Source organism: Fusarium tjaetaba, assembly GCF_013396195.1.
Source record: "Fusarium tjaetaba strain NRRL 66243 chromosome Unknown NRRL66243_c0000249, whole genome shotgun sequence".
Classification (NCBI taxonomy): Eukaryota; Fungi; Ascomycota; class Sordariomycetes; order Hypocreales; family Nectriaceae; genus Fusarium; species Fusarium tjaetaba.
This window is the reverse complement of record NW_023501445.1, coordinates 73,070-98,808: the sequence shown is the minus strand read 5'-3', so window position 1 is coordinate 98,808 and position 25,739 is coordinate 73,070. Positions and strand designations below refer to the sequence as shown.

The 25,739-nt window shown below is 49.1% G+C and overlaps 9 protein-coding genes across 9 annotated transcripts; 4 read left to right on the top strand and 5 right to left on the bottom strand.

The window, feature by feature from the left end:
* Window positions 1-1,939: 1,939 nt before the first annotated feature.
* Window positions 1,940-3,606, top strand: FTJAE_10608 (exonuclease V; the record flags this gene model as incomplete). Its single annotated transcript, XM_037343468.1, has 2 exons — window positions 1,940-2,264; window positions 2,318-3,606. 2 exons carry the CDS (start codon window positions 1,940-1,942, stop codon window positions 3,604-3,606), a joined length of 1,614 nt encoding a protein of 537 aa, XP_037202339.1.
* Window positions 3,607-3,829: 223 nt separating this feature from the next.
* On the bottom strand, window positions 3,830-5,331 carry FTJAE_10607 (oxidoreductase; the record flags this gene model as incomplete). The annotated part of the gene is made up of 6 exons (XM_037343467.1): window positions 3,830-3,879; window positions 3,930-4,485; window positions 4,536-4,688; window positions 4,738-5,029; window positions 5,082-5,218; window positions 5,272-5,331. 6 exons carry the CDS (start codon window positions 5,329-5,331, stop codon window positions 3,830-3,832), a joined length of 1,248 nt encoding a protein of 415 aa, XP_037202338.1.
* An 869-nt stretch (window positions 5,332-6,200) lies between these two features.
* FTJAE_10606 (G-patch domain protein) lies at window positions 6,201-6,884 on the top strand (the record flags this gene model as incomplete). The annotated part of the gene is made up of 1 exon (XM_037343466.1): window positions 6,201-6,884. The coding sequence occupies one exon, from the start codon at window positions 6,201-6,203 to the stop codon at window positions 6,882-6,884; it is 684 nt and encodes a 227-aa protein (XP_037202337.1).
* Window positions 6,885-7,842: 958 nt separating this feature from the next.
* FTJAE_10605 (syntaxin-binding sec1) lies at window positions 7,843-10,233 on the top strand (the record flags this gene model as incomplete). The annotated part of the gene is made up of 5 exons (XM_037343465.1): window positions 7,843-7,876; window positions 7,914-7,972; window positions 8,034-8,121; window positions 8,165-8,526; window positions 8,578-10,233. The coding sequence occupies 5 exons, from the start codon at window positions 7,843-7,845 to the stop codon at window positions 10,231-10,233; spliced, it is 2,199 nt and encodes a 732-aa protein (XP_037202336.1).
* Window positions 10,234-11,079: 846 nt separating this feature from the next.
* FTJAE_10604 (uncharacterized protein) lies at window positions 11,080-13,538 on the bottom strand (the record flags this gene model as incomplete). The annotated part of the gene is made up of 3 exons (XM_037343464.1): window positions 11,080-13,193; window positions 13,257-13,387; window positions 13,441-13,538. 3 exons carry the CDS (start codon window positions 13,536-13,538, stop codon window positions 11,080-11,082), a joined length of 2,343 nt encoding a protein of 780 aa, XP_037202335.1.
* Window positions 13,539-14,968: 1,430 nt separating this feature from the next.
* Window positions 14,969-16,082, bottom strand: FTJAE_10603 (glutathione S-transferase; the record flags this gene model as incomplete). Its single annotated transcript, XM_037343463.1, has 2 exons — window positions 14,969-15,505; window positions 15,555-16,082. 2 exons carry the CDS (start codon window positions 16,080-16,082, stop codon window positions 14,969-14,971), a joined length of 1,065 nt encoding a protein of 354 aa, XP_037202334.1.
* An 844-nt stretch (window positions 16,083-16,926) lies between these two features.
* On the bottom strand, window positions 16,927-20,233 carry FTJAE_10602 (ubiquitin-activating enzyme E1; the record flags this gene model as incomplete). The annotated part of the gene is made up of 3 exons (XM_037343462.1): window positions 16,927-17,655; window positions 17,705-20,074; window positions 20,228-20,233. The coding sequence occupies 3 exons, from the start codon at window positions 20,231-20,233 to the stop codon at window positions 16,927-16,929; spliced, it is 3,105 nt and encodes a 1,034-aa protein (XP_037202333.1).
* A 1,288-nt stretch (window positions 20,234-21,521) lies between these two features.
* Window positions 21,522-22,285, bottom strand: FTJAE_10601 (peptidylprolyl isomerase; the record flags this gene model as incomplete). The annotated part of the gene is made up of 6 exons (XM_037343461.1): window positions 21,522-21,549; window positions 21,605-21,646; window positions 21,730-21,750; window positions 21,811-21,871; window positions 21,935-21,999; window positions 22,056-22,285. 6 exons carry the CDS (start codon window positions 22,283-22,285, stop codon window positions 21,522-21,524), a joined length of 447 nt encoding a protein of 148 aa, XP_037202332.1.
* A 1,688-nt stretch (window positions 22,286-23,973) lies between these two features.
* FTJAE_10600 (uncharacterized protein) lies at window positions 23,974-25,011 on the top strand (the record flags this gene model as incomplete). The annotated part of the gene is made up of 1 exon (XM_037343460.1): window positions 23,974-25,011. One exon carries the CDS (start codon window positions 23,974-23,976, stop codon window positions 25,009-25,011), a length of 1,038 nt encoding a protein of 345 aa, XP_037202331.1.
* Window positions 25,012-25,739: the final 728 nt, after the last annotated feature.

The following is a 25,739-nucleotide window of genomic DNA, read 5'->3' as shown; positions in this document are numbered from 1 at the left end:
GAAAACATTAGTACCCTTCTATCCAAGCTCCATGATGAGCTTTCTTAAACTACTGCGAGTTCTAAGATAGACTTGGAGAAGGCTGGAGGGTGATTCGCTCAGTTTCTTCTTCAGTGTTCACTCGCTTTTACTACGTAGGCAGATAGTCTTCATTGTCCGTCACCTTGGCTTTGTTACAACAGCGAAGCTGAGCTGAGCAATGCCATTGACTCCTATAGTGCCTCTCACCATGTTCCTAGTCTTGAATTCTGACCTCATAGTGAAATGGTTCCATATATTATCATAAGTACACGATCTGACATTTATAAGTAACAAATCTCTCCCATTTATACTGCCAGAGTATAAATGCTCTATCCAGAAGTGGGCATGAGCTCAGTTTATGCCTCCAACCATTATTACTCCCCAAAGTCCGTACCTTATTTTACAATATTAGTATTACATTATTATGCCGTTCAAGCAACAAATAAACCGACTTTCAACGATCTGCTTGAGCCATTCCTAGAAAACAATTGCCGAAATCAAGATCCAAATACAAGTCCCAACGGTAACTCAGCCAGCCACACCCAGCAGGAGAAAATGGGTACAAGAGCGAGCAGAATCCACCAAATTTCAATGGTGAGTTTGATTTGCATCCAACGTGGTAGTGTTCTACTTAGCAATGAACGATGGGAGCATGTCCTTGTCCCATAAACAAGACAGCCAAGGCCAGGCCGAGATTCACATTCCACATGTTCTCGTCTTCGTTGCATAAGTAGACTATAACAATTAGTCGATGATTTGTTTCGGTCACATCAAAGGATATTGACTTACGGTACACTACCGCGGCAGAAACGCAGATCACTACCGAGATCGCACCGCCGGTCGTTGGGGCATTCTAGATGGAGACTCCGTCGTTCCACTAGCCATTCCACTTTGAGGTTGATACCAGTATCGACAAGGCTATAGAAATAGGCGCTGGTGTGTTTTAAAGATAGTGCATCTGGATAGATGAGGAAATCGGATATGGCGAGATGTAATTCTGTTGGTAGGGACATGAATGTCCGCTGTCCGGAGGCCTGCCCGGCATCGGGGCCGGTTGTGGGGCAACGGCTTCGGACGTTGGACATTGTGGAACGGAGCGGAACGATTGAGTTTCGGGAGGGTGACGAATTACTATGAAGCCTTTGATCTAAGGTAGATCTGGGAAATATGCGAATGCTTTGTATCCGGCTGCTGCCTTGAACGAGGTCAAGGACTTGGAAGCCTAAACGTTAGTTTTACCTAGGACAGGGCCAGGCCAGGGGATGTTGTAGGCAGCGCCTAAGCCGATAGGGCAGTGCAGAATCTAGGTCATTTATTAGGTCGTTTCAAGGCACTTTCAGCTGTTAGGACTATATTGTTATAGAATTGGGTTCAAGGCTGAGAGAGTTCGAGTTTTATGTTGTTTATTGCTACTCGAGGAGGCAGCCAAATATCTACCTATTCTACCTATTTCGGTTGTTAGACGAGTGAAAGTAAGAGTGAGAGTGAGAGCCGAATGCGGGCATGTCTGTTTGCAATAGAGACATGGCTATGGGCCTATACCATGGGCCTATTGTTATGGCTATAGTTAGTACTGTTCTCCACACTCAGACTAGCCCCAGAATATTGCTATTGTTTGTCTTGGACTCAGCTGATTCATCTGCGAACATCAATTAATCACGAGATCAATACCTTGCCTACGGAATACTATAGACATTCATTCTGCCTAATAAGGAGGTATTCTAGGCAGCTGCGTATCACTTCCAACACCCCACGTGACCCCGTGTACTCTCGCGTCTTCCCTCTTCTACAGACGCCAAAACTCGTCCTCGTCATTCATCATCAAAAACCCTTGCTAAATTTAGCTGCAAGTGCCATTTTCCCCGCCGCATCCATTCCCTAAAACAATGATTCATCGCCTCCAACGAGAGCGGCTGCGATGACGTTAGATAGCGATAACGAGTTCGGTTACGATTTCTCTGTCGAGGAGGAAGAATTGCTCCTTCAATTGTCTGCTGAAAGCAACAACGTCCCCAATAACGCAGAGATCGCGGCTATAGACTCTGTTCCTGAGAGGCACGATAGCCTGCACCCTCAAAATGTCGCTGGTGGCACATCATCAACTTCTGGCGTGGACCGCCTTCAAACAGGCTCCACGAATAATCTGTACAGAGGCAAGGCCTTTCATCAGCTCGACACTTCTTCTGGTCTGCCAACGCCGCCGCCAGCTTTATCTTCAATCGAGGACGTACTCTACCCGGATTGTACGTGATGACACCCTCAAGAGGCTTCAGCACTAACTGACCAAAGAGATTAGTGAGCAAAGCCTTGAAGGATCTAAAACCAAAGCCACCTCCTGAATCAGAATCAAGTGTCACTCCGACACCAGCAACTGAGGCAGTCGAGGCTGATGCGTACGATGATGGCCGCTCACCTCTGCAGCGGTTCAGGTCATATCCTAAGAGACCACTGACCGTGACCGATCTCACGTCTGGTGCTTGGTGCGAGCTGCAGTACTGGTATACCCTCACTCGCTTACCTGGAGGTCGGAGAACCAGAACAGCAGCCATGAAGCAAGGAACCAAAGTTCATAAAAAGCTTGAAGATGAAGTCCACACTACAGTTCAAATTGACATCATGACCAAGGAAGACGCATTTGGACTCAAACTGTGGAATCTAGTTCAAGGACTCAGAACCTTGCGAGACACAGGACTCACTCGTGAACTCGAGGTATGGGGCATGATTGATGGGAACCTCGTCAATGGAGTCATCGATAGCGTGAGCTATGAGAACCCCAATCCTGAATTTGAAGCAGAGCTCTCTAGTCAAGAGTCTGACACGACCGGACGACAATCGTCATTGACTGACTATTTTCCACCAAAAAACACAAATCAAAAGAATGATTCGGGACCAAAGATTTATCTCGCAGACGTCAAGACTCGCGGATCATTTTCCCCTGTTTCCAACGCTCAAATACGGCCTGCAAAGATTCAGTTGCTTTTGTATCATCACTTCTTGTCTGATATGGCTGCTGGAAAACTAGATTTCTTCAAAGTCTTTCGACGATACGGACTTGATCCAGATGACACCTTTTCAGATACTTTCATTGCACAAGTCGGTAGCCTACACGATGAGATCTTTGTGGATGCGTCAGAAACAGAAACGGAGTTCACCCAAGAACATCCTTCGTCGAGTTTCCAGAGCTCTTCTTCAGCTGGACCAGATCTGTTGCAGTATCGAACTCTACGCGAACTCGTCCCTCTTGTCGAGCACGAAATAGAGCTCACCTTCCCTCGGGGCGAACACTCTCTTGGACACATGCTTCGAGTTCAATACGTCCACCGCAGCGATGGCCGTGAGATCGATCTTCGCGACTTTCCTGTTTCGAGACAAGCTTTGGAGACCTATCTTGCTAACTACATGGATTGGTGGAAAGGTGAACGCGACGCGAGAGGCGTCGATATAGAGGAAGCATTCAAGTGTAGAACATGTGAATTTGCTTCCGATTGTTCATGGCGTCAGGGCATGGATGATGAGATGTTACAGAGAGCCAGAGCGCAGCAGAAGATACGGGCTACGCGTCGGGCGCGCAGCAATGCTGCGTAAGATGACAATCTGGATATCATGAGTTATGATGCATTGGAACATGTTATGAGAATTGTATGAACTGTTTAGGTCTATGAAATCCATAGAAAGATGTTGAGGATAAACAAGACATTTTGTTGAGAAGTTGCATTGATTCATACTGATTTCTATTTATTGTCTATGCCGAAGTTGTCTATGTGAACGAAACGAAAAGGAGGAGCTGCAGAGTGTTCACTACCTATGTTTAGTGCTTTCTATGTCGGTGCGTACGGGTCATTCCAAAACCCCATCCATCTATATCATCGTCAGCTTAGTCTTCGAAATAGCAAATACTGGGAACTTACATTGAGAAGCGACGTGGATGTCAACATCCAGTTCATCTGCCCAGTGCCAGACAAGGTTGGGGTCCTTGAGGAACCCCCGTCCCACCAACACGGCATCTACAGAGCCATCACTCAGATAGCCCTGGGCCTGCTTTCCAGAAGTTATCATTCCAACCGAAGTCACAGCAACTCCGGTATCCTTGACAGCTTCCTTCACGGCTGCAGCATATGGGACTTGGTAACCGGGGCCAGAAGTGATTTTCTGACGACTATCCAAACCACCTCCTGAAATATCGATCAGATCGATGCCGTTTGCGGCGAGGATATGACCGAGCTTTGCGGCTTCCTCGATATGCCACTGTGGTAAGGACGAATCGAACTCAAGGTAATCTGTTCCTGGCATGCGGACAAGAAGGGGAAAGTCCTCGGGGACGATATCGCGAGTGGATCGAACGGTCTCGAGAAGGAGGCGAATACGGTTTTCGAAAGATCCTCCGTACTGGTCTGTTCGTTGGTTTGAGGCTGGGGAGAGGAATGCGTTTAGAAGATAACCATGTGCAGCGTGGATTTCGATGGCCTAGCGAAGTCAGTGTCTATCAAGTCAGATGTGCTGTTTGGAGGTCTTACATCAAAGCCAGCCTTGAGTGCTCTTTTCACAGCAGCAACCCAATCTTGCTTGAATTTGGCAATATCATCGCTTGTCATCTCCCTGGGAGTAAGAGAGTCTGGACTGTAGGGAATTGCACTTGGTGCAACCACTTCGTCCGGCCAGCCACCAGCCTGTAAGTAATGAGTCACTGATCATATGCTGTAGTGATGAGTATCGTACCTCTTTGACAGCTGTGTTCTTGCGGTCCAGCCAGGGCACAACAGTACTCGCTTTTCTTCCCGCATGGCCCATCTGAATCGCAATCCTCGCGCCCTGGCTGTGGACGAAATCCACAATCTCCTTCAGAGGTTCAAGCTGTCCATCTTCCCAAATACCAGCATCTTGAGGGCTGATTCGTCCTTCTGGTGACACCGCATTTACTTCCGTGATGATGAGTCCAGGGCCACGAGCGGCGAAACTTCCGAGATGTTGTTTGTGCCATGGGGTCATGTAGCCATCCTTAGCAGAGTATCTAGAATGTTTGTTAGGTATTTCTTAGTGGCATGTGAGGGGGTGCTACATACTGGCACATTGGTGACACGATGATACGATTGTGGAGCGTTAGACCTCGCAGTTTGAGGGGGGAGAATAGGCTGCCTTCGGGTTGGACATCCCACGGGGTTCCTGCAGGAGGGTCTTGGATAGGAGTGTAGAAGGGGACCTGTGATTGTGTTAATCGAGGATATGAATTGTGAGTTTTTCAAAGAGACAAACATTTTTGGCTCCGACGTTGATGAGAATCTTTTGGTGATCGTTTGCTTCGACTGAACCCATGCTGATATTTGACAAGGCAAGGATGTTATATGTAAGGTTATTGGTAGTCAGTGAGAGTGGTAGTGCAAGAGTTAACTAAGAGCAATGGACTTGAGTGGAAGAGGTTTTCTGATAAAGGAGGGAAGGCCATGTACTTATACTTCACCCAAGAGAAAGCGTTTACACTATAAAATATCTACCTATGTAAAAATATGCAAGTTCTCACAAACACAGCAATGAGCATTTGTCCCTTCCTCCGGACCAACTCCTCCATGTCACTACCATCACAAATTCAGAGACCAGTGACATCTAACGTTGAGACTTGCGATAAACCCGAATAGCGAGTCCTCCAAAAACCCATGTTTCACCAAAAGCTATTCAAGGTAATTGTCGTAATCACATCATGTTCTGCATCGGCTTCACCGGATGGGATATCTTGGTTTTCGGTTTTCGGCATGATGCATCGCTTATGAATATGCGTGGCTTGCGTTACCAAGAATGCATGGAACGTTGAGTGACGAAAAATCTACTGATTATGTTGAGTGTTTCCCGAGTGAGTCGGCCGACTCTCAAATGAGCTCTATTGGGTCATTGATAACATCCATTCTTATTATTGGGTTGGTGCTTTGCGATCAGCCACGTACCTTGTGAAATTATTTCGCAGAGCCTGAAAATGGTCTACCGACCTTCAACTAGAATGTTCAATAATTAGAAAGCCTAAGGAAGAGGAATAATTAAGTTACAGTTGTTGTGGTGTTGCGAATACTAAGTTCAAAGATCCTCAGGACCCAAAGTGATTTAGGTTAGTTAGGCAGCCTTTAATTCTGGAAGAACTTCCCTTCTTCAAGCATCACTTACAACTACAACTGATCCCCCACAGCCCTGGCATCATGCAGCGCTATAGAGAAGACGCCTCTGACGAGAGCCATGATGAAGAAGACATTCCTTTACACTACAAGCGGGCTTTCGGTGCGGGACTGAAGCGACAAAGGGTCGAGTTTGTTCCCGCCCAAGACCCTGATGCTGGAACCACAACCACAATAGCACCAGTCAAATCAACAGACACTTCCATCGGCGATTTATATGCTAGCATCGTTTTAAAGCCTTCCGAAGACAAAGATAACAAAGTCTCAGAAGAAGAGCCAGAGGAAATATGTCCAGACTGCAAACTCCCCATCTCATCCACTTCACAGCCTCACGAAGCATCCTTCGCTCACCAAGTCTCACTCACACACTCACACCCCCCATCGGCACTTGATCGCTCGCGCATGGGTCTCAAAGCCCTGAAATCTCAAGGTTGGGACCCTGATGCCCGACGAGGCCTAGGAAGAGAGGGCGAGGGAATGCGATACCCTATCAAAGTGGTAGCGAAAGAAGACACTCTCGGCATCGGAGCGACGATACCGAAGGAGATCCAAGAAAAGAAAAAGGAAGAGAAGCCCAGGCCATTAAACAGAAAGGAAGCGAAGCAGCTCGCAGCTAAGGAACGACAACGACATGAGAGACTACAGGGTGCGATTTATGGGAGAGTTGATGTGGAAAGCTATCTGAAAGGAAAAGGCGACGATGGTTGATGATACAAGGCAACGGAAAAGACAGTCAAAGACAACTCGAGGCACCGGCTACATTGTATCCGGTCTACGATATCACAGGCCATCATCACGCGGTTAAAGAGATGCCTGTTCTAGGACTCGTTCAAGGACTCCCCGCCGGATCAGAACACTCACCCGAAAAGACAACACTTGGCGACTATGCTGTAGTCCACCTGAAGCCATCACAGCTGGACGTTTGGCCTCAGATGAACGCGATGCCAATTCGATCAGCTCCGATCTCGAGAGCTATTTCCAGTCAACTGGGCTTAAGCACTTAGGCACTGACTGAGGTATATCAAGAGTTTCAGATTGAACCAAGTGTTTCATGTTGCATAAACGAAACAGTGATAAACATACAAATATATCTCTATCGAGATCTTCAACAGAGTCTACACAGATTGTGTTCTACCTAAAAAGTCAAGATATGAAGTTGAAATATACTCTAAATTCAAGCATCTGTGATGACCTCATCGAAGTTGAGGCTGAGGCTGATACACCGCTCCCTATGCCATGCTGCTGATGCTCTGTCCTGTAGGCTTCCTTTAGGGACCTTTATAGCGACCATCACTAACCAACCACCGGGCGCTAGCGACTGCAAGACCTGGACCCACCTTCTTCATGCCTTCTATTGGGATGATGAAACCCCGCCAAATGGAAAGCCATCCATCCATAGTTAGCACATCAACTCCTGACTTTGGGCCCAAACCAAACTTAGAATCCTCGATACTTGAGCAAAACCTCTCAACTTTAGCCACTTTACATTGCACCATTTTTCTTTTAACTTAACTTTGATACCCCTGCGCTTCCCTGCATCGCTTCAATTTCAAGGTTCTGGGCTGGATCCTACCGCCGCTTCTCTCCTTGTCAAACACTATCTCAGCCTCCCTCAATATCTCCATACCCAACGACGTGACAGGGCAGCCCGCCTTTACCATACACCATGGGGCTGTCCGTCATTCAAGAGCAGCATGATGGTATGACATATACGATACAAACACTATGCACAATTAGTTGCTAATGCGCCGGCTTCAGCTATCTTGGGGCAGATCAAGAAGATCACTCGAGGCGATGTAAGCTACCTATCAGCCAAGCTTTGAGCTCGACAGTTGACTGACGTCTTTGACGCAATAGTGGAAATGCCTGATCGTCGACGAGAACTCCAAAAAGATCATTGACAATGTCGTCAAGGAGGATGACATTCTCAACAACAATATCGCCAGTTGGTCTATCTGACTGCCAGCTTGTTGTCTGGTACTGACCAGCCTTTCCTCCAGCTATCGAGCGAATCGAGAACCGTCGCGAACCGAACCCTGAGATGGACGCAATCTATATTCTGTCGCCTGAATCATTCGCTGTCGAGTGCCTTCTCGCCGACTTCGAGATGCGACGTTATCGCAGCTACTACCTCGTCTGGACCGGCCTCCTCGACCCCTCATTGCGACGCAAGATCGACGACTTTCCTGGAGCCCGACAGCTCCGCGCCGGTTTCCAGACCATGTTCGTCGATTTCTTGCCTCGAGAATCGCATCTCGTTACCCTTCGCGACCCCTGGAGCTTTCCCATGCTCTTCCACCCAGCCTGTAACGCCGTCGTTCCAACCCACATGAAGGGTCTAGCGCAAAAGGTAAGGCGGCAGCATGCTTCGGCCGGATGACGTTTGTTGATAAGAAGTTAGATCGCCGGTCTTTGTATTACACTCGGAGAATACCCCAAAGTTCGTTACTACAAGCCGCAAAGCGCACGCCACGAGGCAGCCGTCCTCTGCACTCACCTGGCTCGATTTGTCCAGGAAGAGCTCGATGCGTATGCGCAATGGGACACCAGCTTTCCCCCACCCTCACCGCGGCCACAAGCGACACTCGTCATCACAGACCGATCGATGGATTTGATGTCACCTTTGGTCCATGAGTTCTCCTACCAAGCCATGGCACACGACCTCCTGCCGATCAAGGACGGCGACAAGGTCACTTATCGTACGACAATCAACGAGGGAACCCCAGAAGCTGAAGAGAAAGATATGGAGCTCACAGACAAGGACAAGATATGGGTGGACAATCGACACAGACACATGAAGGACACGATTGACAAACTTATGGGCGATTTCCAAAAGTTCCTCCAACAAAACCCCCACTTCACCAACGAGAATGCCGACACGACCAACCTTAATACGATTAGAGATATGTTGGCAGGCTTGCCGCAGTTTCAAGAGATGAAGGAGGCATATTCTCTGCATCTGACCATGGCGCAAGAGTGTATGAACATTTTCCAGAAGCACAAGTTGATGGACATCGCCTCTATAGAGCAAACGCTCGCTTCTGGACTGGACGAGGACTTTAAGAGACCGAAGAACATTCTCGAAATGATCGTACCTCTGTTGGACGACGAGGCCGTATCACCTTCAGACAGGCTGCGCCTCATCATATTATTTATTCTCTATAGGGATGGTGTAGTTGACGAAGACATCAAACGACTCTTGGCCCACGCCTCCCTCCCTCAGTCTGACCGCGAGGTCGTACTAAACTTTGAGCAGCTTGGTGGACATATGACACATGCGCTCAAGGATGTGCGTCAGATCCCTCCGCCTCTATTCCCGATCGATCCAAAATCGACACAATTGAACGAGGAATATGGATTAACACGATTCGAGCCTGCAATGAAACACATGGTGGACCATCTGGCAAGGGGCCTGTTAGATCAGACTCACTTCCCTTATGTGAAGCCACCACTGGACCCCAATGAGGAGCTTCACTTAGCACAGGGAGGTTCTCTTCGTGCCGGTCGACCAAATTGGGCAGCAGCTGGACGCCGTCCACCAGAGAATCGACAGCGATTAATTGTCTTCATGGCTGGAGGTGCTACATACAGCGAGAGCCGATCATGCTACGAAGTCGGCGAAGCGCGCAGTCGAGATATTATTCTCGTCACTTCTCATATGATTACTCCTCAGTTATTTATTCGCCAAGTAGGCGATCTCAGTCGCGATAAGCGTCAACTTGACTTGCCCCTGGAGCGACCGAAGCGACACGCTCCACGGCATCTCTTTGAGCGACCAGCTCCTCCTCGCCCAGCACCATCACAACAGCCCTCGCAGCAAGGACTGCCGCCTGGTCCCACGAACCGACCTGGCGGTCTTCCTTCAAGACCTGGCCCTGGCCCTGGCATGGCGCCTCCAACAGCTGCCATGTCAAACATGTCGATTAATAATAGCCACGGTAACAACGCAGCACCGCCACGGCCGACATCCCACCACAGTGTCCAACAACACCATGAAGAGCCAGGCAAGCTCCACAAGGAAAAGAAGAAGCGCAACTTCCTCGGTATCAAGAAGTAGGGTTCTTGGAACGGGGGTCTCTCTTCAGCTTCTCCGCCGAAACACAGGACCATTCGACGATCGCAGACTACAGAAACGTCGACTTCGTCTGAAGATTACAATACAAATGCGTCGCATAAGCCAGAAAGGAGTGCTTCCAGTAGAAGTCGGTTGGATGGTTCTTCAGCCTAATGTAGCTTCTCAGTAAAGCACATGGTGGAATTTCTGGTTTCGTAATTCGTCGACGTAGCGTGGCGTTGTTCTACCGTCTTTTGTGTATTGGCTACTATCTATCTTGGAAGTATTACTTAACTTGGTAACTCGGATGGTTGGGAGACGTTCATCCGTATATAACAGTTGTAGTGTATAAACGTCGTGAATTCTTTGTTCTCGTCTCAGTATGACCTTGGAAGTAACTGCTATTTACTCCTCATCATCACATTAATAGAAATCGTCATGATCATCGTCGGTAAATACCCAGACAAAAAAAAAAAGGAAGCTGCCGTAATCGCCCATCAACCAATCCATTTGAATTCACTACCTAACTTTCACCGAGTTAAACCATCATGCCTATATCCCTTGATTTCCCCCCATCGCCGTGCTTCCCAAAAAATGACACGTAAAAAACAAGTTACTAGCTACAGGGCGTGCCCTGATTCCAAGCATGCGTCCAAAAGATGCGGTGAGTTGATTTCGGTAGATATTCGTACAGTAGTGGAAGAAGCCCCTTTGTTAATTGTAAGGCTTTGACTTTCAAAAGTTTCTGCAGACAGGCTGATTGGTTTTCCGTACACAGGTGGTACAGACTTTGTGGTTGAAGGGTGCTTGATTCGATGTGTTGAAGCACGGTATTCGTGTGAGATGTGATTAAGGTCTCCCGAAAGCAGCACCACGGCCGTTGCCAGGAGGAGGCATACCGCGGCCTTCAAAGGGACCGCCAGGGAAGTCAGGTCCAGGGGGGCCGTTGAAGCCGCCGAGTCCAGGGGGGATGAATCCGGGAGGAAGGCCGCCGTAGAAGGCAGGGGGAGGCATGTTTCGAGGAGGAGGGCCACCCAAGGCCTCGAGAGGAGGCATCACGCCAGGAGGGAAGTTGGGAGGAAACATGTGAGGCATGGGCATGTTACGGTTGGGTCCAGGGCCGCCAGGGCCACCGAGACCAGCAGGAAGTCCTGGGGGAGGCATCATAGGACCTCGCGGCTGAGGAGGAGGCATTTGGCCACCAGGCATCCAGCTGGGAGGCATCTGATGGTCCAGACCAGGAGGCGGAGGTGGGCGTTGCAAGATCTGCGTAGGCTGATTGGGTCGAACATCAGCATCAGGAGGGTTGTGGAATCGATCATCCATAGGGAAACCAGGCGGTGGTTGGCGCATTTGACGCTGAGGACCACGGTCGTCTCTGGGAAAATCGGGCTCCTGGGGCATCTGCGGTGGCTTCTGCTGCTGGGGGCCCATGCGCATCAACAGTTCATTGCGCTGGGCGTCAGGAGGTGCTCTCATGAGATTCATCAAGAACTCAGTGTTACTGTTGTTACGAGCGGCATCAGGACGTCCAGAACCTTGACTGGGGGCTCGCTGGCGCTGGCCAACGAGATCCTGGAGAAGTTGCTCGGGGCGAGCAGCTTGTGGCTGGGGTCGAGGTGCAAGAATCTCTTGAACATGCTGAGGAGGGACTCGGCCAATGGGACCGTCCATTCGTCGATCAGGTCCATACTGCTGGAAAGGAGATTCGGGAGAGGTAATGGCGTTGGGCCTGCCAGCATTTGGCGGCGTACCTTGAGGGGCAGCAAACGCGGGCAGTCCTGGTGGTGTAGCGCTCATCGTCTGTTTCTGTAGCTTTGCCAGTAGTTGCTGGAAAGCTTGTCGCTCATCTTCGCCACCTGCTGGAGGAGCTGGGCCGCCAGCAAAGGGGAGAGGCAAAGACATACCACTGTTGACAGGAGGTCCTGCCATAGGAGTTGGAGGTTCCGTTTTGCCTCGAGGCTCCTCCTGGGGTTGCGAAAAGAAAGACGTAAACCTAGAAGATTTGCCAGATGCCTTTGGCTTGTTGACAGGTTCTTTGGTCTCCTCAGCGAGAGGAGTGTCCAGACCAGCATTCGATCCAAACGCCATGAAGAACTTATCAGGTCCAGCTTGAACCGCTGGGGCAGATTGCACAGGGGGCTTTTCAGCCTCGATCATGGCTTCAGCTGCCTCGACATTCGCGGATTTACCAGGAGCAGCAGGGATTCCAGCCTTGGCCTTCTTCATGTCCTCCATCCACTTCTGGAAATCTTGCTGCGTATGAGCCTCGGGATGCTCCTCAAGAGGTTCGTCTAGCCATTCAGGCTCACGCTCGACTCTTTGATCACGGTCTCGTCCCCATCGTCGATCATTGGTGCGATTGTTGTTGTTGTTGTGACTGTTGTTATTGTGGCGATCATCAGGAGTATCAGCGATCGCATCGCGGTCTCTCCAGCTCTTCGCGCGGTCAATTCGTTCACGCTTGTCGGGGGTAGTAGTAGCTTCAACAGCCGGAGTGGTGACTGCGTTGGACTCGTTCTTGTACCACGGCTCAGTTTTGTTCCTGTTCGTTCCGTTTCGAAGTCTGCTCTCGTCGTCTCCATCTCTGGCGAAAGTGTCAAAGGTTCGTGCAGGGCGATCTCGAGCAGCGTCGTCACGTTCTTTGGGCTGTCGCTTGTCATCTCGGAAGTTGCCTCCCATGCGTCCATGGAAACGCTCAGCACCCTCGTGGCCAAAACTCTTGCGTGGCTTCACAGTGCTCCAACCGTCTGATTCGCTCTCGCCTTCACGTCGGCGGTACCCATTGCTATTGCGTCCATCGCGGAATCGGTCAACGTCAAGATCTCCATTGCGACTTCTAAAGTTGCCGAAACGCCCTGAAGCGTCAGACTCCTTGGTAGCTTTGTCCGTTTCGAGCGATGGTTTGCCTCGCGCTGAAGCAAACGCCGTTCGGGGTGGTGCAAAGACGAGGTCTTCAGGGTCTGGATAGGTGCGCGACGGTCAGTACACGGAGAGCCTAGGAGCGAAGAACAGGAGAGACAAACTGGCACTATTCCTTGAAATGTGTCTCTCAACACCAGGGCGGCGATTACTCTGGTCAAGCAGAGGGTTGTCGTTGGATCGAGGTCGGTCACCAGGAACCTTTGTCTGTGTGCGATTTGGTTCAGGTGGGGGTCTAATCTAGGTCAGGAGACTTGAATATGGCTTGAGGAAATCATTGCTACTCACCCCATCCAGTCTTCAGCTGGAGGTAGGCTTGGTGGTTTGGTACATAACGGTGATTCCCGTAAGTAGATCAAGAAATTGGCTTCATAGCGGATTACCATGATGAAGAAAAGGTTGGCGCTATGAGCGCATTCGAGTTATCGGCGGTATAGTATAAAGAAGTATGAAGTGTCCCGAGGTGTACGCGGAAGCGCAGTGGAGATAGCCTTTAGAGAACTGTATTCTCTTGAAGAACGGCAGCTTCGAGTTCGGACAGAGTGTGGTTTTTGGAAATTTATTAGTTGTTGGTGTAACAAGCAGGGATGACGACGTGGCGACAAGTTGCGATAGCGGAATGATTATTGTGCGGAGAGTAGGACGATCAATTCGTTCGGTCGGTGAGTCAGGTGAGGAGAATCCGCAGAGTGAGTATCGTGAAGTGAATTCAGGCAGCGGTGTCAACGATCGAGGTAGGGGACTTTGGTGAACAAGAGCGTGAAAAAGAGATCAGGTCGAGCGGGTTGGTGGTTGGCGGAGAAGGGTGACGTCCTAAGGTAGTGGTGCACTTTGTGGTTGTGCTGGACTGTGGTTTGCTGTGGTTTGCTTTGCTGGTGGTGGTGGACAAGGCGAACCAGAGGTGGAGCCAAGCAAGAGCTGGGCTTTATCGAGTCGAAAAGCCCCAATCACGAACAAGCAGGGGCCCAGCGAGGGAGAGAACGTATTGTAATTATTGGTTCGCCGAGCGGGTAAATATTGATTGACTTGGTACAAGTATTGAAAGATGTCCAAGGGTTCAGTGGAATGATGTAGAAGGCGGGCGGTTTAGCGGAAAGCGTGACAGTGTATAACGGTGCGCAAGACGCAGGAGATGGTTGAGGTGGATTGGTTTGGGTCTTGGGATGTACCGATATCGAGGGTTGTTTTCGGTGGCTTTTGACGTGGTTGTGAGAGGGGAGAGACCGAAAGCGGGCGAGAAGGTCGAGAGAGGTGAGAGAGTGGAGGAGACGAGAGAGAATAGCGAGCGCGAGGGCTTGAGTGTCCAGCGAGCGACACTTGTTAGCGCTGTTAGCGTGAGTGACAGTTGGCAATAGAACAAGTCAGACCCGTTTCTAGGCACGTATTAAGGAACAAAGCAGGTATAATATGCTAGAATATTCAATTTATCTTTCTTTAATTGAAATAATTGTCTCGTGAGCGGAAAAGAAAACTGAGATGTTGATGATTGATTTGATTTGTTTGTGGATGAGAATGAGGAGAAACAGTGGATAGACCCGGCTGGAGTGCACTGTCTGATACCGCTGCGCGCACTGAGAATGAGCCTCCACCCGATGGAATTCAGTCGTGTCGTTCCACTGCCTCCACTAAAATCTCGGGTACCTGTACTGTGCGCCTTGGAACAAATCAGCCATTGGGCTTCACCTCAGTTTCATCCCATCAACAATAAAACTCGGCTCATGATTGCATAACCGACCATGCACATATTCTGCAACAGATGAATACAATATTCAATATATATATTTAACCAACTGTCCCATATTCACAATATTCATTCCTATTTCTTCTGCGCAGCAGTCACCTCCTCCTCAAGCGGCAGAATATGCGGCAGAGGTCCAACAGGCGTGATAGAGAAAGGGTTGATCTGAGTGTGGCTCCGGGTGTAGTGCCACTTGATGTGGTCAAACTGCGTAGTATCCTTGAACGCGGGATCGTTCCAGTAAAGGTTTCGCATCCACTTGTGCAGAGCTGGGTATCCTGAGCGAATGTCGCGGATGTTGCACTTGAAATGCTGCACGTAGACGGGATCGAAGCGAATAATCGTGACGAACAGTCGAATGTCGACCTCGCTAATCTTGTCGCCGAACCAGTAGGGGCCTTGTTGCTCGGAGAGATGCTTCTCAGCGCGGTCCAGAGCTTCAAAGAGGGCCACGACGTTGCGCTCGTAGGCTTCACTCGTGGTTGCGAATCCAGACTTGTAAACGCCATTGTTGATGCCGCCGTATTGCCACTCATGGACCTCCTCGATTTGCTTCTGGAGATCTTCGGGGTACAGCTGAATGGCCCTGTACTTCTCATCCAGCATGTCGTCGAACTAATCAAGGTCAGCAACCATAAGTCAAGGCACACATTGAATTACTTACCTCAGTACCAAGCATTCGCAGAATTTCACTGCTTTCGTTGCTCACAATTCGGTTTGTCTTCTTGTCAAACAGAACTGGCACGGTGTATCGACCATCATAGTTCTTCTCACTCTCAAAGTAAATATCCTTCAAGTGAGTGAACCCCTCATGTCCCTTGATAGGATCAGGAATCACATTCTCACCGGGAACGTCCTCATCCTTGGAAACAAATCGCCAGCCTCCCTCACCGAGATGCCAATGCACAACTGAGTAAGAGATGATGTCCTCAAGACCCTTAAGTTTGCGGGCGATGAGTGTGCGGCACGCCCAAGGGCATGCGTAGCTCACATAGAGGTGATATCGGCCAGCCTCAGCAGGATACTTGGCATTGGGGTCGCGAGAGATCCAGTCTCGGAATGAACTGACTTGACGCTTGAACTCGCCAGATGTGTCACCGGGCTTGACCCAGTCAGTGACTTTACCAGTGCTTGCCTGTAGCTCTGTTAGCAAGCTGAGAAGAGCAGTGAGAGTGTCTGGTCTGTGTACCATTCTGATTTGATGTGGGGGCTGAACGTGAGTGAGGAGGGACAGTCTAAACGATGATGCTTTGATAGATGTGATGAATCTGATCGATTGTTGCTGCTGTGGTCTAAAGAGGGAACTCCTGTTGAAAACTCGAAATGATCGGATTCGAATTCCTTGCATTGACATGTCTATAAAAACAAATCGGAGCATTCCATGACGGCGACAACCAACACCTTTATAGCTGCAGCTCAAGAGAGTAGACTACGAGAAAAGTGGCCATCACCACGCATGATGGAACCCTTGCTCACTCATGATTTGCTCAGCAGCCCCTCACAAGCTGTGGAAGCTTAGTTACCAACCAGATAAAGCCTGTCCTCCCAATCCCAAGGGCCTCTCTCTCCGTCTGGTGGGTTCCCCGAGAACTCCCATTCCTGAGCTATTCCGTCCTAGAGCTTTGGCTACCACGCTTGGGAGCATTTCATAATCGTGGCGTAATAATCGACCCCGCTTTACTGCGAGCTGCTTAGTTATCATGCTCTACTGTCTTGATAAGCCCATGTCCATCATGACGACTGGCTTGGTAAAGAAAAGCTCCCTTCCTCATCGAGTCAAGGTCGCAGTCTCGGCAGTTCACCATATGTTTTCGTTTGCGTACGCGAAAAGAACAAAAGGACATCATTAGGGCCTCAGAGTTGTCAACAGCAAATTGAATAAAGGTCTGCATAAGCTTTGTCATACAGCAACGAATTTATCTATCTTTATAAGCTGAATCCTTTCATCGTTCATGTGCTCATTTGCACTCCAGTCGTTTCTAAAATCCCATATACATATTTCAAAAGACTGCTCAGAAGCCTCAAATTCACAGTGTTTATGCCATCTTGACCTTGATGTAGGGCACCTCAACATCCTCCTCAGCAAGATCCTCAGCAACAATCTCAAAAATGACCTCCTTTTGGTGTGGAGGAATAGGCTTCTTTGAGATCGTCTCAACCAACTGGCTCAGCTTGAGGTCATAGCGCTCCTTCAACTTCGAAGGAGGGAAGAAAGAAGCGTAGAGAAGGCTAACCCCTGAGCTCAGCATGCTGATGGTCAAACCCTTGGCCTTGAAGGTATCCAATAGCTCCTTCAAAGTGATGTCCTCAATCTCAAAACGATCCCAAATCTTATCCAACGTAACCTTGCCGTCAGGGCCTTGGTATTCCACCTTGGGGCTAGCAATGGGCTCGCTGAAGCCAAAGAAAGGCAGAGCCAAGTTGATGAAACCGTTCTTGTACTGCTCTAGATCATCCTTGCCGTCAATGATCTTGTACAGCTCAAGTACCACCAGACCGGTGACCAAAGCCGTGGTCGTAGCGATGGCGGGAATGATCTTGCCAGCGATGAACTTGGTCTTGTGTCGATCAGCAGGCTCAATCTTGTAGTTCTCTGCTCGGAGGTTGCTGCAAGCAGTGATGAAGTCGATGTGATGATTCGAGTCATCGTCCTTCTCGAAGTCAACAGGGGCCAACTGGAATCCTGACAAAGAGCTGGGCGACGGGAGGCTGGTGGTCAGCTTCTCGATCTCGTCGTTGTCATCGAAGTTGCTTGACTCGGGCTCCTGGTCATGAATTAGTACTGGTTTTTGAATCAGATGTGAAAATACTTACCACAGGTTCCTTATCGTCGGCCTGGATCTTCACATTGGAACTAGGGCTAAAGTCGGGAACGATGACATTGTCCAATTCTCGCAGATAGATGGACCTGTCGGTTCCAGGAGACTTGATGTTGTAGTTGAAAGCATGGAGGTTGGCTGCCGCAACAATGAACCCGAAATGAGAAGGGTTGTTGGGGTCGAACTTGAGCGCATCGGGAGCTCGCTTAGGTCCGGACCAGAAAGGAGTGCCAGACGAGGTCTCAGAATCCTTGGGAAAGTTATACAAGAGCTGCTGGATCTTGTTAGAAAATTCAGTCTCGAACAACTGACGAGCCCAGGCAATGCAGTCCTCAAAGGTTCGTGGCCTCTCGGTCGTGAGATAGTTCCTAATCGTCTCAAGAGTCTCCTTCTGGTTGCCACCCTGCTTCAAAGAATTCTCAATGAATTGAGGCTGGGTCAAGTATAGATTGACAGTTTGAGGAGCCTTGACAAAAAGCTTCTCAAACATGTATTCCTTAGCCCAGGCAATAGTGTGATCGATCTTGTTGGGGAAACTTCGGATTGTGCACATGGGAAACTCCTTCTCGGGGGGGTCCTGGGAGGATGAATAAGACTCGGTGAGATGAGGCAGCACGACCTGCGTGTTGCCCTTGGTTCCAAGAGTACCGCTCTCGAGGAGTGGCTTCTGGAAGAAAACGCATCGGCGGTCGACGTATGTTCGAGCCTCGACGTTGTCGAGAGCGTTAGTGACACCATCAAGGTTTCGCCAGAAGTCCTCGTTGAAAACATTCTCGGTCTCGGGGCTAACGCGTTCCTTGAGTGTTACCATGTGGCCTTCGAGGTCAGGGTTCATTCGTTGAACAGCAAGAGCAGCACGGTCACTCTTCATCTGACCAACATCATCGGCGCGGAACAAAAATTGACGGTTCAGGTTACTCCTCTCGATCGAGTCCATGTCAGTCACCCAAATCTTGCCCTCGGGTCCTGTTCCAAGACCAATCATGGCCCAGTTCTTGAGCATCTCACAACCAATGGCACCAGCACCAACGAGGAACTGCTTCAGGTTGGCGATCTTGTCCTGGAACTCGGTACCAAATACAGCGATTTGTCCATCATATCGGCTACCGATAGGTTTGCAGAGCTCAGCAGATCGCTTGGTAGATGTTGGCAGGGATTCGAGAGAGTCGAAGTACATCCACTGGTTGATGGGCTGGAACTTGCCAGAAACAGCCTTGAGGACCTCCTGTGCCACAATACCACCAAAGTAGGCAGCCATGGGGTTAAGATCACCCTGGGCTTGGTAGCTCAGCTCCTTCAGAAGCTTCTCATCCAACTCAATGTCAAGACCCTCCTGCTCGGCAAACTTCTTGGCGGCACCAAGAACAACAATAGCGTCATCATCGTCCATGGGGTTGGGAAGTCGCTTGTGAGTAAGTTGGAAAGCATGGAGCGCCTGGAAACCGAGGTGCAGCTGCTGAGGTCGGTCGAACTTGGCAAAGTCTGAGATAAGAAACTCGGGTTCCTTGAGCGCAGTGGTGAAGTCCTTGAAGTTGATAATCTTGGGCATCTTGACCTGTTGGTACATGCCACCTCGTTTGTATTGACCGAGCCCAGAGACATCGCCGATTGAAAAGGTGTATGGGCCCTTAACCGTGATCTTTCGGGGCTCGGCTCCGTTCAGTGCCTCCATTCCTTCCACCTCGGAGAATGTCACGTAGTCGCCATCCTCCAATCCATGTCGAGTTTCGTCAAGTGCAGACACCAAGCCCTCCTCGTCAATACCTGCCACGATGCCGTTGAGAGGAGTCTCGCCAGTAGGATCGATGCAAGTGAACTTCTCGCCAAAGTCACAGAAAACGGAACCGAAAAGACCGTATGTGTCCGCAATAACGACGTAAATGCCCTTGCTGTGGCAGTAGTCGCCGATAGCCTTTTGTTGGTGGATAGGCGCATGGGTCAAAACAACAACTTGGTACTTGTCGAACTGCGAAAGTTCACCATCAAGGCCAGGTGACTGGTGGAGCTTTACGGGGGTATAGGCGTTGAGCTCGGCGACACGAGGCACAGTGACCTCATCCCTGGGCTTTCCGACGTCGCGGGGTGTAAGGAAGAACTGGGACGAGAGATCCGCAATCTGGACTGGAGCAGGGTCGTAGAGGGTGAGGCTCTTGACACCAGCCAGAGCAATGTTCTTGGCAATTTCCACGCCGAGACCCTTTAGACCGACGATGAGCACATTTGAAGCACCCATGCGCTTCATGGCTTCGTGGCCCAGCACATAAAGTTGTCGGCTGTAGAGGGACTCGTCGATTTCGTTATGTCCAACAACAGACTCATCGACCTGCATTCGGGTCGCAAGGTCGACCTCTGGTTGCTTTTGTTCCTATTGAGCCGGGCTGTTAGAATCTTCGGGTCCTGTTTGCATGTTCACCGTGAAAGTCTCAAATGGCATTTGCGTTTCACATGTTCTGATGCTTCGAGCAAGAGTTTGACAGGCAACAAGCCGAGATAGGGAGTACAGATGATCTAGACTTACGGCCATTATTCTTTTATGGGTAGGTGACTCCCCGTTGGAGAGCTTTCGCTTCCCCAGCTTGTCCGTTTTAGAAGGGGTGGTAATGTTGGAAACGCTGCGTCAGTCGTCGCGAGGGCGATCCAGCACCAGGCAGAGCTCAACCCCGCCAAAGAGTAGAAGAGGACGGTGAGAGATGGAGAAAGGAGAATGAGTTATCCGCGAGCGATGTGAATCTTCGTCGCAGACCGTAGAGTCGTAAAAGTCGTGTTGTGAGTATGGTCAAATGTGGTTTGTAAGAAAAGAGGTTCTGACTTTGAAAGTTGAGTGGAAGAGAGTGCGACATGGAGTGTCCTATGGTGATGAGGTAATGGCTCGAGTCCCCAGGCAGAGCTGTCTTGCCCCACTACCCATACTGTCAGCGGGCGCCTCAGCTTTAATAAGCCACCTGGCCTGAGGTATCAATCATTGAAAGGCATCGATACTCATCTGTTGTAGGTAATTCATTTTGTATTCACTGAGGTAATATATGCTTTATTTACTGCAATGAACAATTTTGAACTGTTTCGATGAATCATTCACCCAACAGCAGCCTATTCTGAAGCCTTCACTACCTCAAGTACACAAGCTCAGCGTGGCACAGCAGCCCCGCAGCCAGTCAACTGAGGTCTGCATGGACGTTCAAGGTTGCTAGGGTGAAAGCTACACGTAGGTGACGCCCCTCTCATGGGTCTAGCACTTGATTGCTACTGATTCTAAGCTTCTGTTGGATTCCATTGACTTGACACGGTTAGTTTCGGGTGTATAGAACCCTTACGGGCACAGGAGTATGATTTTTCAGGGCACTGCAGCGATCTCGACCTTCTTGTTCAGGTACCCTCAGAATCATGCAGGTCCATCATGAGATTTAACGGCGGGGTCGATGTACGCGGGGCATTTTTACGCATGATGCCATACCAAGAGCTTCAGTTACGCCACAAAGAAACATACTTGATTAGCAGCTTGGGATAGAGCACTGAGATGCTTGAAAATTATTGATGCATCTTTTGGTTCACCAACAACTCATGGCAGCAGTGGTCATTGCAGAGGTTCACGTTGGATCTCAATTATTCTTTATTTGACCGTCCCTAAAAAAATATGTAGAAGTCACCATGTTTGGTTCCTCAGTCCATACTGCACCCCGATGCCACATGTCTGTAGGGGTATAATGAGCATCAGGTCGATCGTTCTGTTCGTTGAGCATTTGCAGCTCATCATAAGCCCGAAAGCTTCATGTTTCCAAAGTCGATCGAAGGATAGCGGTAGATAATTGGCCGGCTTAGTTGATCTTCTGGAGCTCAACCTCGCTGAAGGAGTAGTCAGTAGGCCGTTCGTTTATCTGGTAACCTGTAATCAACTTACAAGAGGAGAGTGGCGTTGGGAGGGATGGCACCGGGGAAGCCACTGTTGTTGTGTCAGCTGTTTACTCATAGTATAGCTTGGCCGCCAGAGGCATCATGGCCAATGGCCCGAGTTTGAGAGCTTACCGGGCACCATAGCCGTAGTCACTGTCAGTGATTGTTAGCATTACAAGTATCAGCTAATCTGAGGATGTTGGTGTCACTTACGGAGTGATGTCGAGAAGGGCCTTCTCGCCGACCTTCATCTGGGTAACACCCTCATCCCAGCCTGTTTTGAATCAGCTTTGTTGTCTTGTGCGTTATGAATCCGAAACTGGATAGGGAGACGCACCCTTGATGACCTGGCCAACACCAATATTCACGACGAAGGCACCACGGCCGACGGAGCTGTCGAACCTGTGAAGAGAGTTGTCAACTGCGTTCAAGAGCGGTGGGCGCACGAATGAACATACTGGTCGCCCTTGTTGTCAGGCTTGGACTCGTCCTTGATCCAGCCGGTGTATTGGATGGTGACCTTTTGGCCGACCTGGGGAGAGGGGCCGCTGCCCTCGGAGATGATGGTCTTCTGAACACCCATTATGGCTTGTGTGAAAGAAAAGTTGCGAGGTTGGGTAAAAAAGGGATTGATTCGAGTGGTTGTGCGAGTAACGCGGGAGATGGATGCAGGAGAGAAAGGGCGCATCTTGAAAAAGAGGAGGCGAGCGTGGAGCTTTATACCTACCTACAGTACCTACTGTACCTAAAGCAAGCGTTGGGACGAGGCAAGTGAAGTGCGGTGCCAGGCCCAGGAACAGGAACAGGAACAATGGGATTGGATTTCTTCTGTTGAGCTCCCCGTATGATCAATGGCTTCAGAAGCTCGATAAGCTCTTTCAATTGGATCTCAGGGTAGCAAATGGCGGGGCAGTCAGATCGACGGCGGGGCAATGGTAACTGGAATGACGATTGATACCAATCAGCTCGCCTGAAGGCCCCACTAGGGATGACGATTGGGAGAAGCTTACGGAATCCAAGGAGGTCACTAACAGCTAAAAGATACTTCCATTCATCAGCCTTTTCATCCCCCAGAACGAGTACATTTGGCTCAATAGGAACACCTGTTGGTCGGGGAGTTAATGTCGCTCATCATCAATCGGATAAAATACCGCATTAAAGCAGATGTCGTGATTGTCCTTGGCCGATGTTAGAAGCGACTCGGACCCTGAACAACGGCGCATACCCTATCGATGAGAGATGTACCTTGCTTCGGAGGTACACCCGCTTTCGCGACAAGTGCTGCAAAAAAGGAGTATCTTTTTAAACTGGTACTTAGAAGTCTCACCAACGTCATTCGTGTTAAGCAGTTCACAGAGACAAAAGATTAAAATAGTAACACTCAAGAAGCGACATTGGTCAGGAGAGCTTTAATCCAGCATGGTCTTCGCTTCGACTTGCTTCAGCCACCAGTTTCCCCGGATTTTCTTTCGTCGTAGATATTGAGGTAGCGCAGCAGCCTGCTATGGCGAAAATCACAATGCTCTAGGGTAAATAATAAATGATTGGTATATGGGTAGAATCATCTTGAGTATTTATGTTAAATTCCTTTAGTTATTGTTCATTTCTATCAGATTACACCCTTAGTACTGTCTCAGCTTCATATAGTGATCATATGTAATGTAGGATTCGCACCTGATAAAGAAGATTGTTTGAGTCATCGTTGAGTGTGATAACTACTACGTGTTACGTGGTACGATATTGGCCTTCATTATCACTAAAAGGTACACTGAGACATCGGCTTCAGATAATAAGAGATTCACCATGTAAGCGATACTCGGTATTCTCATTGAACGCCAATATTCCCTGATAGTGTCATTTTATGCGCCCGAACGCCACAAAATCATACAAATTCTGGTATTACACACTGAAACTGACGAACGTCTAAGCGCTGGAAGCTGTCGCGGAAGACTACGGCCGCACAGCATATTGAAATAATCATAAAGGGCTGAGAATAAAGCTGGCCCGTGAGAAGTATGATCGTCCCGGCTCGAATCAGGGTTCAACAGTTTGTTTGATCTTCGGTGCACGGTTTAGTCTACTTGTTCTGGTGTAATTCTTCTCAACTATGGAGTAGCCCATACTTTAACTTTTTGAGTATAAGAGCATGAAGCACCACGGCGCAAAAGAGCGTTGCATTGAAAATCTCCAAAATCAAGAAAACCTGAATTTCTTTTCATTTATGCACAGCAATACTGGACTTGGGTAACATCGTCAAAGCTACAGAGTCCAGTGACAGTACCAAAATATCTATAAAATGGTACGAAGCTCCGCGATTAAAGATGTTAGATATCAGCTTCAAAAGAACAATTACAACTTGACACTCCTTTTTAAAAAATGACCAAATTCTTCAAAGCAGCGCTGTGCGCTTCCATCTACTTCTTGGCTGGAGCATCAGCCAAGGTTAATCGCACCAATGCTGTCCTCACTGTTCTGGAACAGCACAAGGACTTGACTGCATTCTATGAACTCTTCAAGTCAACCGGTGATGGCATTGGAATCCCCGAGCCTGCCTTCGAGGAGCGTTTCAATGACAACAACGTTGGTCTCGACTTTACTATCCTCGCCCCTACCAACGAGGCGATTGCTAAGGTCCATGGCCTCACTGAGAAGCTGACCACAGCAACTGGCTACCCTCTCTTGGCCGCTCTTCTGCGTACGCATATCCTGCCGGGTAAACTCGCTCCACATGATCTATACAATGAGAACATCGTCTCAATCGAGGGGTTCTCAATTCATACCGACTCGAAGGGGGATATCACCACCAACCCAGGCCTGGCGAAGACTGATGTGCGTGCTGGCACACAAGCTAGACTCCTGAGAGACAAGAGAGGCAACCCAATTCGTGTTCCTGCTTCAAACGGCGTCGTGTACAAAATAGACAACATTCTTGATCCATTACTCACCTATTTCGGTGAAGACTCCGCCAGGAATCACCGCTCTCTACCAACCATCAAGCACTCCCCTTCCAAATCAATGAAGGATATATTGGCCGCCGACCCTGAAACTTCTCGCGCCAGAGAACTTCTATACACCGTTGCCCCATGGTTCCCTAGAGATCGTCTCGACATGTCATTCTCCGGACGTCGTACAAAGGAGAATTCCAAAGTTGTCTACCTCGTACCTTCGAATGAAGCACTGAAGTCCTTTACGAAAACTGCTGAGGCCCCCGGTAACGCCGATGCGACACGGTTCTTCCTCATGGCAGGTTTTGGGAGAATGGATGGAAAACATATCAAGGGGCGGGCGGGATTTAAGCTTGAAGTTGAAGGGGGAAGGGTCATGAATGCGAAGGTTGAGAAGAGGGAGTGTGGTTCGAATGGTTGTGTATGGAGGATTGGGAGAGTGATTGATTCGGTTTATGGTCTCTTTTGATGTTTCAGTCACTAGTCAGTGCTGGGATCGCTTTATGTTTCTTTGTGTCTGCATTTTATGTGAAATATGCCTTGGTTAAGGGAAGCCACTGCTACGGTGAATATCAGGAGTGTATAGCAATGGCTCGACGTTTCATCCACGAAGAAATAATATGCCACAAAGAATAGCACGAACTCTTTCAAATGATATATGGAAAAAAATGCTCCCGAGTTAATATGCTTGCTTCCTACTTGACAATAGTCAGCGTCTGAGTCAGACCGTGGTACAGATGAGGCAAAGGCATGACTTGGGCGAGCATGTAGTTACCTAGTGTACCCTGGATAGTTATTTCTCCCATCTGCATGATTTGGCAAGAAAGATGACCACTCTAGCCACTTGCTCCATTCAAGCCAGCTTAAGGAACGGCTGAGACTTGATTTGGATGCTGATATGAGACTATGATAGTCCACGTGGGGTCTGTGCCGTAGCTAAAGGGACAAGTAGCGAAGCTATGTGCGCCTGAATGTATTGTTGTTGAGTGATATCGTTCACGGAGATGCCGAATACTAAGAAGATCAATCTATTGGTCTCCTCGTAGATGTGCGTTCTAAGTACTATATATGTATGTCCCGTGGCTATGAGATTAGTAGGTGTCAGTCTTGGATTGGTAATAAGAGTAACAACATGCATAAAGCATCGGAAAGCTTAAGAACAGGCCAATAAAGGAGGCGGAATGACTTCTCATTCGC